At 39.5% G+C, this 12,957-nt stretch overlaps 1 protein-coding gene across 16 annotated transcripts in view; it reads right to left on the bottom strand.

The window, feature by feature from the left end:
- Htr4 (5-hydroxytryptamine receptor 4) overlaps positions 1-12,957 on the bottom strand; it is a 185,314-nt gene that overhangs the window by 73,589 nt on the left and 98,768 nt on the right. For all 16 annotated transcript variants that reach the window (XR_015642115.1, XR_015642113.1, XR_015642114.1 and 13 more), the window contains 1 exon segment: positions 4,576-4,729. Coding sequence is in view for 12 of the 16 variants with exons in the window: in NM_012853.2 (NP_036985.2) it covers positions 4,576-4,729 (154 nt within the window). In the remaining 4 variants the exon portion in view is untranslated.

The following is a 12,957-nucleotide window of genomic DNA, read 5'->3' as shown; positions in this document are numbered from 1 at the left end:
CAATTACATTGTGTTTTCCGTAGCCCACAAACATTCTACCTTGTGGCATTTCCAATCTGGAATTCCCAGCTGAAGTCAATCGTTATTCACTAGATTTTTCCAGTTGCACTGACCAAAACCTTGGTTGTATTTAACTAATGTTTCTCTTTCACATTTCTCTTCTAACCATACAGAAGATCCTTTTAATATTAAAAATACACCTGTTCTGAATCACAGTCTCCATTGCTCTTTCACTGAAGCTAGAGTACCATTGTTGTCTCTTACCCATGACATCGCTTTAACAGACTTCCTTTATGTTTGCTTTTTAACAGAAAAAAATGAGGATTCTTTCAAAAAATTATAAATCTCACTATTATTAAGCTCAGACCCTATATTAAACTCCATGTCACTCCAAGTTAAACCTGATGCTTTAAATGTCCTGCAGATGAGTACATTATCTCCCTCTTGTATTTTATTTTATTATTTCTTAAACTTCTGTCTTGTGTTTGTACCTCCTCATTAACTCTGTAATGGCCTGTCAGTCACATCTTGCCTCTGGAGATTTATATCAGCTATTTTCTGCCTTCTGTATGCTTCTCCAAGATACCTACAAGTATATTTCCCCCATTTCCTCAAAGTCTTTATTCAAATGTCACCTCCTCAATAGAGCCTACTCTAACTCCCTATTTAGAATTCCAATCTGCTAACAACCCACCTTTTAAGATTTAATATTTGAAAATTGTGTGTGGGTGCGTGCACCCACATGTGGGCATATTCACGTGTAAGCAGGTTGCCAAGGAGGCCAGAGGTGTTGAATTTCCTGGAGTTGGAATTACAGGCAGTTGTGAGCCACCTGGTATGGATGCTGTACATATTCTTAGCTTAATATGCCATATTTTCAGTCCCATATTGAAGTAAAATATAGTCATTATCACCTAACACTCTAGGTATCTGCTTATCTTTAGTGTATCATATATTGCTTGCATCTCACTGGGTGGACATAAAGTTACAAGTATTTGGACCATTACCTGCTCTTTTTTAGTAACGCAGACCTAGCACCCAGAAACACAGGTACCCAATAAACATACAGCAAGGGAAGATCTGCAATCTCACAACTTCTGGACACTTCTAGTCACTGTTATCCTACTCCGTGTCACCATCATCAGTTAGCAGGAACATTGAAGTCTCTTCCCAGTGCTTTCCCAATTTCCTGTCACCCTATCATCATCTTCTGCAGACTGGTTATAATGTTTCTTCGGAGACACAAAACGGTCATGCCACTGAAGCCTCCTTTGCCCTGAACCCTCCAATTATGAAGTAAAATTTAAAAGCCCTTGATTGTTCAAAGTGAAAAAAACAAAGAAACATAAGAATCTGGCTTAAGACCAGCTCTCCAACCTCTGCTTTTGACATTCTTAGAATTAGCAAAGCATGCTCCCAACTGCAGGCCTCTGCATTCGTTCAGAAAAAAAATCAACATTTGAAATATAGTGTGATTTCTCTTATTAGATCATAAGAGCCACAAAAGTTGAAATTGATTTCTTAGAAATCAACCAAATATGATGGGCTTTTAGTTAATATTTCTTGAATAGTTAAATGAACAAGTAGGGCAACTCTTAACCCATAGACTTGGAAGTCAAGATTTTCTTTAGAGAGTGGCTGTGAAGAATGGTAGTATTGTATGGACCAAATGACGTTAAGTCATGAAGAATTTAGTACATTAACTAAAGTGCTTAGTAAATGGTAGCCAAGAAGAAAAAGGAGACATTGTTCACAATGTTAAATCCCCTTCAATAAGTTGGTATAGTGTCCATTTGTAAGCTTTGAGGAGGAAGCAGAGCAATTCTGCCAAGCCCAGCTTTCAAAGCATAAGTGTTTCAGCTAAGCAAAGAATGTCCCTGAATGTGGTTCACTGAAATACTGATTAACATAGGGCTTGATACATAGTAAGTATGAAACATTGTTGACAGTTATTATTTCTATTATTTGGATATTAGTGTTTGTTGCAAATTGGTATTTCATTCTCTTCCAGATTTTTAAAATAACTAACAAACTGAAATAAATGGTTTGGGATTCAAGAAATTATCTGCAGCTTCTCCCAGGGCAGAGCCCAGACCTCTTGATTCCTGCCTAGAGGATTTTCTCAGAAGCTCAAGAACTCTTGCTCAGAAATGTCTTGGCCATGGGACTCATTTGAATGTGAAATTAAAATCCTTAGGTGTTCAGAAAAGAAGGCAACTCTCTCTTTTCTGGTCCACTTGGGTCTGAACTCATTCTTCTCTCTTAGTTTCTTCTTTTTGTTCCCTTCTCTACCTCTAGCAAGATCTTAGGACTGGCTTTAAGTGGCTGCCTGACATTTTCCTTTAGAAACGTGCAGTCCTAACATTGAATCTGGACTATCAGTTTTAATCATTATTATAATTTGGAAAGCCAGAGTGGATAATTTTGACAATGAGATGGTTAATGTTATGTGCCAGTGTAACCAAGCCATGGGTATCCAGATATTTGGTAAAACCCGATTCTGAGAATGACAATATTTGGGGTTGAGATTAAGCTCTGAACTGACAGAATGTATAAATCCACTTTGTCTTCCAATTCAGCACTGCATCTAACCCTATTAAAGGCCTGAATAGAACAAGATAAGCAAATAAGTGGGAACTACTGTATTACTGTACTACTAATGAAGGCCATCAGTTTTTCCTATATTTGGATTTGAACTGAAATATCGCCTTTCTTGAGTCTCTAGTTTGCTGAGAACTGTCAATTTCCATGACAATGTGGACCAGTTACAATATGTCTATATATCTGACTCTGTTTCTCTTTTTCTTTCTCTAAGTATATCGGTAGATAAATGAACAGACGCAGGAAAAGGTAAAGATAGGTAATAGACAAAGAGATAAAGAGATAGATAGATAGATAGATAGATAGATAGATAGATAGATAGATAGATAGATAGAAGATAATAGATGATAGATAGATAGGTAATAGATGACAGATACATAGACAGATAGATGTATAGACAGATAGATGAACATATACACACAAACACCCTATTGGTTCTATGTCTCTGGAAAACAATACCCAGTGTTTGGACAAAGCCTGACATATGTGGCACATATCCCCTTAAACTTACATTAGACATCACTCAGCACCAACTTCCCTTCAGGATGTTGGACATTAACAGAGCTAGGCTCATAGCTTATTTTTTGACTTCTATGCCAAAACTTTCGTCATTCCCTGGCAGACTCCATTCACCTGGTATGTCTTTCCCTAGGCAGTGTAAGCCTTATAGATTCTCAATATGAAATAGAATGAAGGCTTCTCTGGGCATATGATATACCTCAAGTTCTGGGAACTGATTTATAAATATCAATAAATAGTTACTAAAAATAAAAATAAATAAAAATCCTTTTTACAGAAGAACGATGTATCATGGAGAATGCAAATTAACCTGCTCATCTTTAAAACAGTCATAACTATACTCTTCCCAAAAGGATTCTTTTGGGGTTACATATAAAGTGTTTACTGTCCCATCTGATTTATAGTAATATTAAAAAATTGTTTGAAACACTTGCTAAGGAGCCTTTAATAAGAGAAAATACTGTGATTTTGCGTAGGGAGATTAGATTCAACTCTAAAGCACCAAAGGAAAAAAAGTTGGGATTTGTAGCCAAGGAGTTAGTTGATGAGGATCAGTGGGCAGAAAATTACTAAGAGTAAATGGAAGGAGAAAGCAGGGTTCTAGCTAAGTCAACTTAGCAGGAGTCTTGCTGAAGACAAGCCAGGGCAATCAGACATAACCTGGGCATGGTGAAGGATGACGTTCCTGGTCCTTTACTGAGGATGGGGGATTGAGGATAAAACAACTCATCAACCTTCTTGCTCAAACTAAGCAAAGTTGGACATTGTGTTGGTTAGAGGTAGTTGTCAACTTGACAGGATCTGAATCACATGCAAGGAGTGCCACTATTTATAGCTGGGAAGGATCATGGTGTATGTGGTAATTGGTGTGGGAAGATCCATCTTAGTTGTGGGTAGGACCTTTCCCTAGGCAGGGACTTCTGGAATGTAGAAGCCAAAACAAACAAGCAAACAAACAAAAAACGAAGACTGAGCAGTTCCATTGCTCTCTTCAGATTTTAGATATTAAGGGACTCACTGCTTTAGTTTCCTGCTGTCTTGACCTCTCTGCCATGATGGATCTCTTAAACTGTGAGCTAAAATAAGCCCTTTCTCCCTTAAGTTGCTTCTGTTGGGGTATTTTATCATAGCACAGGCAAAAGAATCTAAGACAGACACGGAAATGTAAACTTTGAGGCTGTCGGTTCCATGTGATCTAAATACATTGTGCTCGCATATGAAGTTCTCAAATGATAAATAAATAAACCTTTAAAAACACAAGTTCTCATTGGAAAGATAATTCAGAGGGTCTTGACTAACATTTGGCTAAGGCATCAGTAGGCATTTAAACATGTTGCTCAGACCACTATTATAACATCTGTTAAAATATCTACCCAGTTTAGTGGTGTTTGCTTAGCTAAAATGCCTAGCAAAACCTAGTGGATAATAATCCCAAGGTTTTGTACACATACTTACCACATCAACTATGCCGATGTTGTTCCAGCCTTGCATTATGGGGAGAAAAGATATAAACATGGGAATGACCCAGCAGCCTCCCAGCATTAATGCGATGCGTAGAGGGGTCATCTTGTTTCTATAAACCAAAGGTTGACAGCAGATGGCATAATACCTGGAGAGACAATTAAGGGTGGGCCACAGGCAGGGGAAAATGAGGAGAGGGGAAAGATCAGAGTAGATGAGGGAGAGAAGGAAGAAAGAGGAGTAAAAAGAGATGAAAAAAAGGGAAAATATTGAGAAAAGGAGAATCAGAGGAGGAGGTAAAGAGTAAAACAGGAAAACAAAATTGGAAAGAAATGAGAAAGGAGGTGGCAGAGGAGGAAAATGAAAAGGAAGGGAAAAAGGACAGAGAACAAAGAAAAGAGTAAAGGCAATTATACAATAAAAAATTAACACATGGCTGAAACATTTGTTCTGCATAAACTGTTTCTATAGCATCTGAAGGTCGTTGTCTCGAATTGGGTTCACTTCCCTCTTCATTTCCCAAAGTCTTCTGCAGCCTGAGAAGCATGAAGGTCTACTCTGCCTTGGATTTCCACTCTCTGAGAAATTCCTTGAGCCCTCCAGAACCCGATAGATACACAGGTACTTTTAGCTTCTGTGACTATAGTTTGAACTATCACAGATCTGTTCCCTTCTTCCTGTTGGCTATGCTGAAATGTATGTACTTCTATGCTTCTCAAATTGTTATCCAGGCTTACCCTGTCTCCTCTCCTCTCCCTTAATAGACTTCGCTGAGGAGAACATGTAGATTCGGAGGCTCTCCTGAATCACAGCCTGCTGGGCAGCCACCTGGAGCATACATTTCCACCACTGAGTCAACCCTGTCTCCGGTAAGTACCTTGTATTTCCCCATTAAGGGTGCATGCACCTCCTGGCTTCTCTCAGTTAATATGGGACCCAGTGATACTCAAGCTAAAATGTCAAAAGTAGAATTTACATATGTTGTTTCTGACAGTGACCACTTAAATGTTTTTCTAAAGCTAAGAACATAAAATCGCAAACATCTCAACTCGTTGGTATTGCCATCTTATTGAAAGTACTCTCCCCATATTTACTGTGATATGAGCCCGTTTAAGAATTCACTGTTTACCCTCTAATCTTGTGCCTAAAGTGCTACATTTCTTCTACCGCCACAAATAGCCTCAGCTTGAACTCCCAGACTTGATCCCACATATTATTCCAGCCTATCCAAATGGCGGATGCCTTGATTGGCATTGCTCTAAACTAGTATACTTTGCGGATTCAGAGAAACAAATGGAAGTATTAAAATCCCTTTAAAATGTAATGTTGAGGGTGGTGTTATAGATCTAACACACACTTTCCCAAATCCTTATACAACTTACAGTACACAGTCAGGACACACTCAGTATCCTGGGAAACGGACAACTGAAGTTCAGATGTTGGACAGCTCCTTCATCAGGGGCTAGGGAGGGAGGCAGGAATGCCTACTGTGCAGACAATTATGGAAATTTGAGCTTGCATAGACATGGATTATTAAGGAAGGTAGCAAAAATTCTTTCTTATCTTTAAAATATTAGCAATAGTAAAGAGGGGGAAGACTATTTTATTTATTTTTAAACTAGGTTGGTAAAATTCTGAGTGCTAGATTAGTGTATATATAAGGAAAACATGTGATTGTGCCCAGATTCACAATTCAGTTAAATTTTGTCCTTATTTAACAATAAACATAGCAATCTTTTTAACTGGTAGCATGGGACAAAAGCTATGGAAATATGAACTTTTTGTTTATTTTTATTTTTTTTTTCATTTTAAGACAGGGTTTTTCTGTGTAGCCTTGGAAGTCATTCTGTAGACCAAACTGGCCTTGAACTCAGAGGTCTGCCTGCCTCTACCTCTGCTTCCTGAATAGTGGGATTAAAGACGTGAGACATCACTGCTCAGAAAAAAATATAAGATTCTTAGCTAAAACTCACAATATTGACATAAATGCTGAAGCTTCTTTTTGAGGATTTTGGTTCCCTCGAGGCAGAGCTCTCAAAAATCCACCTTTTATATTTGGAGTATCTTTTCTCATATCACAAAATCTTCTCTTTCAAGCAAAAAAAGTGTAGAAACATTGTTTTGTGTATGTGTGTTGTTTCTAAGAAAACTGCCCTGTTGTATTGTGATCTTTCTCTAAAATATGCATGGTAGCATCATTAGTGAGAAGTTGTTAGTCAAATTGGCAAGTGTTCTGAGATTCCCTAACACACACTGACTGGGTTGATTGTAACAGTCACCATTGATTTTCTTACCAAAGACTCTACTTACAAAATATTACACAACACACATAACTACTGTTATGAGTGTGGGCATGCATGTGTGTGTTTTTGTAGGCATGTCTGTGTTTATGTGTGTGCAGAGGAGGCCAGAGGTCAATCTTGATTATCATACACCTGGTTTTTTTTTTGTTTGTTTGTTTTGTGAAAAAGGGCCTTTCATGGGAAAGGAGTTCATCAAATATTCTCAGCTGGCCGACAATCCCCAGGGGTCTGCCTGTCTCTAACAAAGCCTGAGATTACAGGCGTGCACACCACATCCAGCTTTTTTACAGAGGTTCTGAAGCTTGAACAACATGTAACTTTAGTGACAGGAGTGTCTTTCCAGACCCTCATGAGCTTTTTTTTTAAAAGACAAAATACACAAATGTATCCAACTCAAAGATGAAGAAATAAAAGTTGATGAGGCCATGGAACACAGAAAAGAAACTACTACTACTATCATGTTCTCAAAGCAGTATAATTTCTAACTGCATTCCAAGTACTCATTCTTATACCACAGATAAGTGTGGCTTTTGCACCATGTCAAAGAAGCTTCTCTTTTTTCAGAAGATGGAGACCAACACAAAATCACAACTGCTCAAACTGTAGAGAAGAGTGGGCCATGGGTAGCAGCCCCAGTGGATAGATCTACAACACAACTCCTAAGGCTCAAGGAAAACAGGAGAAGAGATACCAGAAAGATTGTAAAGGCCAGAGGATCAGAACATCTGTTCCAAGATAGTCTCGTATCAAATTTAAGACACGATATTGAAGGAAGCAAAAAAAAAAAAAAAAAGGAGGGTGTCCTTCTTCAAAAAGAGTTTATTAATGTAGAAGAGGTCACAAAAATTGAAAATGCCCATCCAGGTCAATCCTGCAGCATGTCCTTCTAACAGTGAGAATTAGAAGACAGGGGTTGTTCATTCTCAGGCTAAATGGATGCTGTTTAGCAAACAGAATTGTGGTTTATCTCAGGAGTAGACTTAGAAAAGTTCTGTTCTTTAGCCATTCGTAGAATATTTTCTAGTGAACCAAAAATACTTTTCCAAAGTCATTGGATAAATGTTCTAATGACAAATTAGGTTTCAGATGACCAGGATTAACTAGAATGTAACAAAGGGATTTACAAAAGTAAGTTCTTATGCAAACATTTCAAAGTTTGCTCACAAAACTCCATAAAAGTCCCCTTTGGTAGACAACTTGCAGCTTCTCCAACCACAGCCACATGCAAATGAGCTATGTAATTGCTTTTAAATGTCTCTAGGGACACAATTTACTCTGACAAGTCTTAGATGACAGCAGTATATTTTAAGCCCCAAGCTAATGTCTTCACCACTCCTGCAATTAAGGAAAATTCTACTTTTCCGTTCCCTGCTCTCTAACCACAGGTAGAGAAGTACCCAGAACAACCAGGAATCTTGGAATTTTACAACTAGCAGGGATTTTAGCAGTCAGCCTCATGTCTCCTCACAGTTTGGCACCGACTTCCTTTACCTTACTCATATGCCTTCTAGTCTTAGAGATAGCTATTGACCCTCTTCAAGACAGTTTCTTCAGTTGTAAGGTGGGACAATGATTTTATGCCATCCACTTGCTGTGAGAATGGAGGAGATAATGTTGAAAACATAGGAAGTTTCTAGTATACACATGTAGTAAGCTATTTATCAAATAATATGAAAATACTTGGATCAGCATCTCTCCTAGTACTTAGAGAGTCTAAGACACAAAACACTAAACAAACTGTTCCCTCTAGGTAAATGGCTGTGAATGATGGAGTTTATTGCATATAAGATGTAATATGTACTATTGCTTACAAGTCCTGGGGTCGGTGTTCCACAGTAGCACCTAACCACAACAGGGTAAACAGAGATCTCATCTATATCAATACATATCTATACCTATACACACAACACACACACACACATGCACACGCACACACACACACGCACTCTTTTTTGTTTTCCCTTAATTTATTCATCTATTTACTTTAGATCCTGATCACTACCCAAGCTTCTCCAAACTCCCCCCCACACAGTCCTTCCCTTCATTCCCTGTCCCCTTCTCCTCTGAGAAGGTGGACCCCTGCACCCCATATTCTCCCATCATGGCACATCAAGTCTCTGTTGGGAGTAGGTGTATTCTTTCCTAATGAGGCCAGATAGGGAAGCCCAAGTAGAAGAAATGTATTACATGAACCAGTAACAGCTTTAGAGATAGTCCCCGCTTCAGATGTTTGGGACCCGCATGAAGCCTAAGCTGAACATCTGCTACATATGTGCAGGGTGTAGGGGTGGGGGGAAGTCCATCCTGTGTATGCTCTTTAGTTGGTAGTTCAGTCGCTGAGAGCCCCAAGGGTCCAGGTTAGTTGACTCTGTTGATCTTCCTCTGAAGTTCCAATCCCCCTGGGTCCCTCAGTTTTCCCCCAACTCTTCCACAAGACTTCTTGAGCTCTGTGTCATGTTAGGCTATGGGTCTCTACATCTGTGTCTGTCAGGAGCCTCTCAGAGGACAGTTACACTAGGTTTCTGTCTGTAAGCATAACAGAGTATCATTAATAGTGTAAGGATTGGTGCTTGCCCATGGGATGGGTCTCTAGTTGGGCCAGTCATTGGTTGGCCAGTCATTGGTTGGCCAGTCATTGGTTGGCCAGTCATTGGTTGGCCAGTCATTGGTTGGCCAGTCATTGGTTGGCCAGTCATTGGTTGGCCAGTCATTGGTTGGCCAGTCATTGGTTGGCCAGTCATTGGTTGGCCAGTCATTGGTTGGCCATTCCCTCAGTCTCTGCTCCATCTTTGTCCATGCATTTCTTATAAACAGAACAAATTTTGGGCCAAGAGTTTTGTGGGGGTTTATGTCCTTATCCCTCACCAGGGGTCTAGCCTACCTATAGGAGGTGGTCACTTCAGGATCCAGGGATTGACTCTTACTGCTCTTCAATTGTCAGTAATCTCACCACACTCTTCTATCTGCTCTCACTATGTTCCATCACTGCCCTAAGAGCTCTGTGATTCAGAGCCTTTCCTGTCATTCAGCACTATAATTCCAGTGTTCAGAAGAGCTCCCAGAAATTCGTAAGCACACCATGAATAGTTGATGAAATGAATATAAAAGTCACAGCTCATATATTATGCCATGAAATCCCAAATGTGACAGTTGGGTACACAGCGTGGACCAGTCTGGGAAGAGTATATGAAAAGAAGAAACTCTTGTTCACCTTCCTTGCAAAAACCACTCAGATATATTGGGAAAACAAATGGAACTGTGCAATACAAGTTCACAATGATTGACACATTTGATTTATACGTTCACAATTTAGTTATGCTCCAGGGAGATCATTAAGCGAAACAGACGCTTGCACACGATAAAATATGCAGCCCTAGAGTGAGAAGAACATGCTTTACGAGGAACTTTGTTTCAAAGAAAACCTGGGAACTGAAGAGCTCTGGAGAGTTTTGCAGATAGAATATATCAAGTTCTGGGATGGCAGGAGACAGTTGGCAATACAAAAGCAAAGGAAAATACTGCAGTCCTTACAGGTAATTGTCTCTTCAATAAAGTAAAATGGGATTCTTTTAATACATCCATCTTCCCTGCCTGCTGAGTTCTCTGGGGTACCCTCAGCTCCCCATAAAAAGCCTATATCCCAGCCAGACCTCCATTGTCTCACTACCTCTCTGCCCACCTTCATCAGAACTGCTGATCCAGAACCATACAGGTTAGATTCCCTTCCTGCACCCATCTTCCCTGCCTGCTGAATCCTCTGGGGTACTCTCAGTTGCCCTGAGCAGTGTGTTAAACCCAGTAAACCTACCACACCCCACTCTCACAATTGACAGGTCATCTAGAAAAAAACTAGATGGAGAAATATTGAAACTAACCAACATTATGAAGCAAATAGACCCAACAGACATGTACAGAATATTTCATCCAAACACAAAAGAATATACCTCCTCAGCACCTCATCAATCCTTCTCCAAAATTGACCATAGAGTTGCTCACAAAGCAAGCCTCAACAGATACACAAATATTGAAATAACACCTTGTATCTTGTCAGACCATCATGGCTTCAAGCTGAGCTTCAACAACAGAAACACCAGAAAGCCTACACACTCCTAGAAACTGAAGAACTCTCTACTCAATGATCTCTGGGTCAGGAAAGAAATGAAGAAATTAAAGACTTTCTAGAATTCAATGAAGATAAGACTACGACACACCCAAATGTATGGGACACAATGAAAGCAGGGCTAAGAGGAAATTTATAGCACAAAGAAATTAGAAAGCTCTCACACCAGCAATTTAGAAGTCCACCTTAAAGTTCCACAAAAAAGAAGCAAACACACTGAAGAAAAGTAGAAGGCAAGAAATAACCAAAATCAGGGCTGAAATCAATCAATCAATCTATCAATCAGACAGACACAAAGAGAACAATACAAAAAAAATCAACGAACTAAGAACTGTTTCTTTGAGAAATCAATAAGAAAAATAAACCCTTAGCCAAACCAACTATAAGACAGAGAGATAGCATCCAAATAAACAAATTCAGAAATGCAAAGGGAGACATACAACAGACACTAAGAAAATTCAAAGAATCATTAGGTCTTAATTCAAAAGCCTGTACTCTTTACTCCACAAACTTGGAAAATCTTAATGAAATGCATGACCTCCTAGATAGATACCACTTGCCAAAGTTAAATCAAGACCCAGAAAACCATTTAAACACCCCTATACCCCTAAGAAAATAGAAGCAGTCATTAAAAAACAAACAAATAAATAAAAAACCCAGGGTCAGATTGTTTTAGTGCAGAATTCTACTATAATTTCACTCCTCAAACAATTCCACAAAACAGAAACATAAGGAACACCACCAAACTCATTCTATGAAGCCACAGTCACCCTGATACCCAAACTACACAAAGACTCGACAAATAAAGAGAATTTCAGACCAATTTCTCTTATGAAAATTGCAAATATACTCAAATTCAGGAACACATCAAAAGATGTTATCCACCATGATCAAACAGGCTTCATCCCAGGGATGCAGGGATAATTCAGTATATGAGAGTCCATCAAAGTAATTCACTATATAAACGAACTGAAAGGAAAAAAAACCACATGATCATCTCATTGGATGCTATGAAAAGCCTTTGACAAAAATCCAAGACCCCTTCATGTCAAAAGTCTTAGAGAGACCAGAGATACAGGAAGACCAACAGAGTCAGCTAACCAGGACTCTTAGGGCTCTCAGAGACTAGACCACCGACCACAGAGCATATACAGGATGAGCCTAGGTCCCCTGTACGTATGTAGCAGAAGTACAGCTTGGTCTTCATGTGGGTCCCTAGCAACTGGAACAGGGGCTATCCAAAAGGCTGTTGTCTGTCTGTGGGGTATGTTCTTCTAGCTGGGCTTCCTTGTCTGACCTCAATGGGAGGGGATTCAGCTAGCCCTGAAGACTTGATGTGCCAGGGTAGGAGGATACATGAGCGGACGGGTGGTGGTGGTGGTGGTGTCTCTACCCTCTCAGATGAGAAGACGAGGAGAGACTGTGGAAGAAGGGAAGGGGACAGAGGGATCAGGATGTAGAATGAAGAAAGAAAGGGGGGGGGAGAGAGAGAGAGAGAGAGAGAGAGAGAGAGAGAGAGAGAGAGAGGAATGAAGAAAGGAAAGAAAAAGAAATGAAGGAGAAAGAAAGGAGAAAAGAAGGAAGGAAGGAAGGAAGGAAGGAAGGAAGGAAGGAAGGAAGGAAGGAAGGAAAAAAAGTAAAATTGACTTTTATAAGTAATTGTATTTAAAGCCAAACGCAGGATAGGTTGCAAACGTGTTCAAACAGAGTTCAACAGAGTTAGAACAGCTAAGTCTTAAAAAGAATCTAGTGGAAGAACAAAGGTATAATTGGTCAATGTAGAGGAAACCAGGGGATAACACGACTTCATCTGATTGTAGGTATGCCAAAAGACACCTTTAAACCTTCAGCTCACGGTCGTTCAGTCAGTCTCTCTCCCCTTCCCTCCTTCAATAATATTTTTATACTATATGTTCAGATATGTGCACTTGTTTTATGAATGGAATTGTGACA

Source organism: Rattus norvegicus, chromosome 18, assembly GCF_021556685.1.
Source record: "Rattus norvegicus strain SHRSP/BbbUtx chromosome 18, alternate assembly SHRSP_T2T, whole genome shotgun sequence".
Lineage (NCBI taxonomy): Eukaryota > Metazoa > Chordata > Mammalia > Rodentia > Muridae > Rattus > Rattus norvegicus.
This window is presented reverse-complemented; position numbering and strand designations above follow the sequence as displayed.